The sequence below is a fragment of the Oncorhynchus clarkii genome, chromosome 32 (genome assembly GCF_045791955.1).
Source record: "Oncorhynchus clarkii lewisi isolate Uvic-CL-2024 chromosome 32, UVic_Ocla_1.0, whole genome shotgun sequence".
NCBI lineage: Eukaryota > Metazoa > Chordata > Actinopteri > Salmoniformes > Salmonidae > Oncorhynchus > Oncorhynchus clarkii.
This window is the reverse complement of record NC_092178.1, coordinates 29,422,553-29,428,941: the sequence shown is the minus strand read 5'-3', so window position 1 is coordinate 29,428,941 and position 6,389 is coordinate 29,422,553. Positions and strand designations below refer to the sequence as shown.

Genomic DNA, 6,389 nt, shown 5'->3' with positions numbered 1-6,389 from the left:
ACCAACAGCATGACAGCAATGAAGGGCATCACACACGTGATTAAGAAAGACAAGCAGATCTTTGACGTCAGAATCAGAGAGATATGGATTCCCAGACAGGTTCCAGCCCAGCACAAGTGTTCTAGTCACAGGAGGCTGCTGAGGGGAGGACGGCTCATAATAATGTCTGGAATGGAGTGAATGGAATGGTATGGATCACATGGAAACCATGTGTTGAATGAGTTCGAAACCATTCCATGTGTTCCATTCCAGCCATAACTTTGAGACCGTCCTCCCTATTTAAGGTGCAACCAACCTCCTGTGGTGCTAGTAGAGCTGGATCAGTAAGACGGAGAGGCACTGAGTGCAGAACAGAGTAAAACAGTGGAGTCAGAGGAGGAGCTCATTAATCAGAACACTGGTCTCTCCTCAGGGTCTCCGAGAGTGGAGTCTGGGAGCCCTGGGACGCCTCACAGGTCACAGAGTCCACCTTCCTTCCTGTATTTCAAAAATCATTCTTATTATTATTTTAAAGAAAATTCCACAGAATGTATGACCAATTCTTAAATGACAATCTGTTTAAAAGAATGATTAAATGAGTGATTCAATTCCAGTTGACTGTAACCATGTCAATATAATATTACATTTAAAGATGCGTTATGCAGAAATCCCTCCACCATTTCCTGATTGCTAAAATTCTAATAGTTCACCTAACTTCAGATTATGTGACAAAACAAGCGAGTATATTGTAAGAGCAGGGCTCTCCAACCCTGTTCCTGTTGAGCTACTGTCCTGTAGGTTTTCACTCCAACCCTAATCTAGCGCACCTGATTCCAATAATTACCTGGTTGATAAACTGAATCAGATTAAATACAACTTGGTTGGAGTGAAAACCTAGAGGAGGGAAGCGCTCCAGGAACAGGGTTGGTGAGCCCTGGTGTAGTAGAGATTCATTGTTCCATCTAAACCGCTGTGAAATAAATTTTCCATAACCAGAAATATTGTATTTTCAGCTGTTTGATCAGGTGTGCAAATCCTAAAGTAAAGCAAAAACAAAATGTAAGAATGGGAAGCATAGAAATAGCACACATTGAATAATCTACACTTCATAGAAGTGCTTTCAATAAGAGTGAAACATCTAGAACTCATATTCTATGTGGTCATCCAGAAAAAGTTACATAGCCTATTGCAGCTTAATTTAAAAGACACATGACCTTTTTTACGTTTTCAAGAATATCATAAGAAAAATAATAAAGTTATAATGTAATTTACAAGACATTCTATCACAAGTTGAAATCAAAAAGTACATTCACACGAACAGCAGGGATTTTGAAGATAGCAAAAGTAGCAAATATTACAACCTAAATATAACAAAATAAGATAGCAATATAGCAAATACATGTAGACTGCAAAACGGAGCATTTTTTTAAATGAGAAATTACAAGTATATAAACTTACTTCCAACATCCAGTCTAGTGCCTCCACAAAAAGTGTACCACAGTGATACAAACTCATGCAACGGCCATACAAAAACCCTTGAAACTGTAGAGACAAGGCTCTATCTCTTTGTCAAGATAAATGTAGTCAAACCACTCTCAGATTTCAACAATAACCCTATTGTTTGAAAATATACACACTGTATAAGCACCTTGTTTGATATATTATACCTTGAATAGGCATTTTATTTATCTCACTTTACATCAAAATGTAACACATTCTCCAAAAATAAATACATATTTCCACTTTCTATTTAAGGGAGTTGTAATAGTGTTAAGAAAATGAATTGGGATTCAAGATCGAGAATTTAATAATAAGTCCACCAGAGTGAAAGTGTCTGACTCGCAGTACATAAACTCCCAGACACAGAGGGGAATGTTATTTACACAACATGGAACTGATCAATAAATTGTACGTTGTCACTGATGCCCCCTACTGGTATACTCTGGAACTCCAGGAGATTGGACACATTCACGTTCCCCGTTCCGCAATAAACTTTCAACAGTATGAAATCTGCTGTGCATTATGTTGATAATATCTAATCATATTGTAACAAGTAATCATGAAAAGAGCTTGATACAGCAATGAAAGAATGTGTCAGTATAAATACGTTTGTGTAATGACTTTCAGACAACACATGGAGCAGGATTTCAGAACTTTTCTTAATGACAGTGCAGTGATTTGCCCAGGAGGAACATTTCCAAACAGAGACACTTTGCATTGTCATCACATGCTTCAGTGCTCTGGGAGTGTTTATAGCCCTGTGAGTTGAACACTTCATGTGAGAGCTGTATTTCATTTAAACACAACACAGGGCAACCATGACTTTCATCCCCATCTTCATCTGGAATCTGGTCTGTTACGCACAAGGTGAGAGACATTTTGAACATTTTCAGTATGTAAGCCACATGTTGTAAATGAGGAATTACGGTAATATCTTACAAATATTTTACTATCTTATATGCAATATTTTCCTTCTTTCTCTCTGCAGGGTCTTGGGGCCAGTATGTATCGACTCAGTCTGCAGCTCAATCAGTCCAGCCTGGTCAAACTGTCTCTATTGACTGTAGCACCAGTAGTAAAGTTACTCAGTACTCTGGCTCACAGTATTACCTGGCCTGGTGCCATCAGACGTCTGGAGAAGCCCCTAAACTCCTGATAAAAATATATTATGTTATGACGGACTAAGCTGTTAAAAATGTTTGCTTTAATCATTGACAACAGTTCTGAAGAATGAACACAAGAGCAAATTCAGTCAGTTTATTAGAAATGAATGTTGGCAAAGATGCTAATAGTTAATGAGCCAAAAACATCAGTATTGATTCTCAATAGTGGAAAAGTGAAACGGTCCATTCCATTGAAAACATTATTTCTCTATAATAATGAGATTGATTACCTGTAGTGAACTTGATCACTGATTTAGACGGATGCAGTACCATCTAACTCTGCTAAACCACTGTTACAGAGACCTTCAGTGGTAAGATCTTTAGAGAGTGGAGTTCACAGTAATTACCAATAAATGGAGAGACTCTCTCTGTGAAATGTTGTGTGAACGCGTGTAGACGTGTGTTATTATCAGGGTCCGAGAATGACAGCTTTCCTCTGTCACAGTCCAGATGCACTCTGATCTGCTTAGGTTTCTGTCTCAATGTGATATCAGTGGGTGGAACAGGTGGGCATAATGCCCAGTATTTACCTTCGTAATATCCGACACTCCAGTATCCACTCTTTATCAATCCAGACCTCTGGACAGAGTCTGTGATCACACCTATGGTCCAGTTTTCACTCTCCCCAACCTCAACAAGCCAGCTGTGTGTCCCTGAGTTAAAGCCCTCAGAGGCCAAGACAAACTGGAGGTGATCAAACCTCTCTGGGTTGACAGGAAGCCACTGTATATCATCACTGTCTCTCACACTGGTCAGATCTTCAGACAGGCGGAGACGCGGATGGGCAGTATTGGGGTCCAGAGTCACAGGAGCTGAACATAGAGATTAGATTACAACTACAGATTCAAATTGACACGGGCTGGGTTTCTCACTTTCAATGTTTTAAAAAAAACATTTTAAATAACACCACAGCGCCATCTAGCGTGTAAAATAACCGGAAACGTTGCCCCATACAAATATAGTAATGCAACAGGATTCACAGAGAGAGATATTTTCTTTATTTGTTATTGTCTTTGATTTGAATCCTGGCCAAAGTTTTATTGAAGTTGTGTTCATTGGGCCAACATTTTATTGTTTAATTACTTACTATATTGAACAATCTCCTGCATCTTCTCCCAGACTTTGAACTGCAGGTTGCCCAGGTGCTTTGCCACATTGATAAGTGGACCTGAAACCCTCTCTAGATCCGGCATTGTGTACTGGGTTCTGTAAAACATTCAAGAGTAATTGATACTGTGGGATTGGGTTCAGAGCCACAGAGAAGATAGAGAAAGGACACGACTAACTTGCCTTTTCATTGTGACCTTGTAGTTCTGTAGAAGAAGAAAAAAGGCAAAAAGTGCACATTACCAATCAATGTAATCACTAAAATCAACGAGATCAATTTAGTTAATCAAGTATCACAAATAATGTACACATGAATATTAGTACTTACCTGCAAGAATGAGATGTCTTCAGCTCTTAGCTCCTCTTCTATGGCTCTGATTGTTTCAGACAGTGATGATATCTCTCTGCACATCTCTTCAATCTTCTCCCTCACCGTCTTATTCCTCTGCTCCTCTTCCTCCCGCAGTGCAGCTATACTATCTGCCTCTTCATCTCTTAGAAACTGATGAAGCTTTTCAAACTCCTTCTTAATCTGCTTCTCTGTGTGCTGAGCCTGGCTCTGGAGACAGTAAGAGGGACATTTGATAGACCACAGCGTTTATGTGAAGGGGTAAGCTGCTGTAGTTTAACATTGTTACATTACTCAGAATTCTTACCTTAATATTTTCTGCTGCTTGATCACAGGATTGTATAACTTTGTTAAAGGCCTTCAGGTTTCCCTGTAAGGATTTTAGTGCAGTCTGGAGTTTCTCCTAAAATTGGTAGTAGTTGTAGTTGTAGTATTATTGAAATAGCCACATGAAACACAGACAACTTGTTTTACACATTTTCATGAAATGGACCATTGAACTTTCTGACCTCAAATATAACATTTAAAATATAAAATTGTACACCTTCAATAAAAACATTTCTATCAATTCAATTTCTCACAAAACACAATTAACCGCCAGTGACCAGCTTAAACCATCCATGTTTTCATACCTTATAATTCTTAGCAGCTTTATCGATCTGACAAAGGCCGTCGTTGGTGTTTTTCTTTAAGGCCCTACACTTTAAACACAGTAGCTGTTTATCCTCCAGACAGAAGAGCTCAAGCTTCTCATTATGCAGATTGCAGAGCACCTCAGACTCAGTCGTATCTCCCCGACTCCTCTCCTGTAAGACAGCCTCACACTGCCTCTTCAGATTCAGATCAAGTGGAAGCTCCAGCGATGATCTTCTTCTACAGAGAGGGCATTCCAGCACGTCGTTATGTTTCCACAGTTCCAACAAGCAGACTTTACAGATGCCGTGTCTACATGACAGGATGACCGGGTCCTTGAAGATGTCACGGCACACAGAACAGGAGAGATTCCCCTCTGGGAGAGATACTATGGAAGCCATTTTAAGGAAATCACATCGCACAAGGCCTGTATGATTACCAGTTTAGAATATAAGTGTTAATGTAAAATCCTTCTGCCGAGTCCTGCACTGAACTTTGCACCCTAACAATACAGGTTGAGGTGTGTGTGTGTTCTTAATTGTCATGGCTTGTCTCCAAGTTCCACCACTGTGTCTTAACCACTTCATGGCTTGATTCACAGTCACTTTCTGCCCCAGTTCTATCAACATTTTTATTTCCTGTCCTTATTCCTTTTTCCTGGTGTTACCTGTCCCGCATCATTCTCCTATCAACTGAGCTATCTAAACTAGGGGACAGCAATAGGAAACTAACTAACAGGGAAGGTTGAAATGTCACCATATTGCAAAAGAAAAGACACAACAAGGAAACCATTTGAGTAGCTTTCATTGAGGACAGGTAACCCTTTCATGACCAATTACCTTTGGTGTGTTTATAGCCATGATTCTATATACGTGGCTCAGGGTGTGTATTTATTGCAGAGATCTAGAACACTGCGGCATCACAGGGGGAAGGTTTGAGCGACATTGTGGTCTGCCTCTTTTAGAACTCCTAAAGTTGACCGTGCCCAACATAATCATGTTTTAGTGAGGGCCATTCTGTGTGGCTGCATCAAATAATTTTGATGATTTGATATATCCGAGTTGGGACTGATAATCATATACAGTGCCTTGCGAAAGTATTCGGCCCCCTTGAACTTTGCGACCTTTTGCCACATTTCAGGCTTCAAACATAAAGATATTAAACTGTATTTTTTTGTGAAGAATCAACAACAAGTGGGACACAATCATGAAGTGGAACGACATTTATTGGATATTTCAAACTTTTTTAACAAATCAAAAACTGAAAAATTGGGCGTGCAAAATTATTCAGCCCCTTTACTTTCAGTGCAGCAAACTCTCTCCAGAAGTTCAGTGAGGATCTCTGAATGATCCAATGTTGACCTAAATGACTAATGATGATAAATACAATCCACCTGTGTGTAATCAAGTCTCCGTATAAATGCACCTGCACTGTGATAGTCTCAGAGGTCCGTTAAAAGCACAGAGAGCATCATGAAGAACAAGGAACACACCAGGCAGGTCCGATATACTGTTGTGAAGAAGTTTAAAGCCGGATTTGGATACAAAAAGATTTCCCAAGCTTTAAACATCCCAAGGAGCACTGTGCAAGCAATAATATTGAAATGGAAGGAGTATCAGACCACTGCAAATCTACCAAGACCTGGCCGTCCCTCTAAA

General features: G+C 39.7%; 1 protein-coding gene across 1 annotated transcript; it reads right to left on the bottom strand.

The window, feature by feature from the left end:
- Positions 1 to 2,924: 2,924 nt before the first annotated feature.
- Positions 2,925 to 5,132, bottom strand: LOC139391799 (zinc-binding protein A33-like). Its single transcript, XM_071139352.1, has 6 exons — positions 4,731 to 5,132; positions 4,406 to 4,501; positions 4,078 to 4,308; positions 3,933 to 3,955; positions 3,730 to 3,848; positions 2,925 to 3,454 (listed from the first exon to the last, which is right to left on the bottom strand). Exons 1-6 carry the CDS (start codon positions 5,130 to 5,132, stop codon positions 2,925 to 2,927), a joined length of 1,401 nt encoding a protein of 466 aa, XP_070995453.1.
- Positions 5,133 to 6,389: the final 1,257 nt, after the last annotated feature.

What these genes read in the sequence shown, in the direction of transcription:
- LOC139391799 (XM_071139352.1), bottom strand. Translation starts at nt 5,132, where the DNA reads ATGGCTTCCATAGTATCTCTCCCAGAGGGGAATCTCTCCTGTTCTGTG. An exon ending in AAGCTGCTAAGAATTATAAG is followed by an intron (nt 4,502 to 4,730) that starts GTATGAAAACAT and finishes TACCAATTTTAG; the next exon opens with GAGAAACTCCAGACTGCACT. An exon ending in GCAGGAGATTGTTCAATATA is followed by an intron (nt 3,455 to 3,729) that starts GTAAGTAATTAA and finishes CTCTATGTTCAG; the next exon opens with CTCCTGTGACTCTGGACCCC.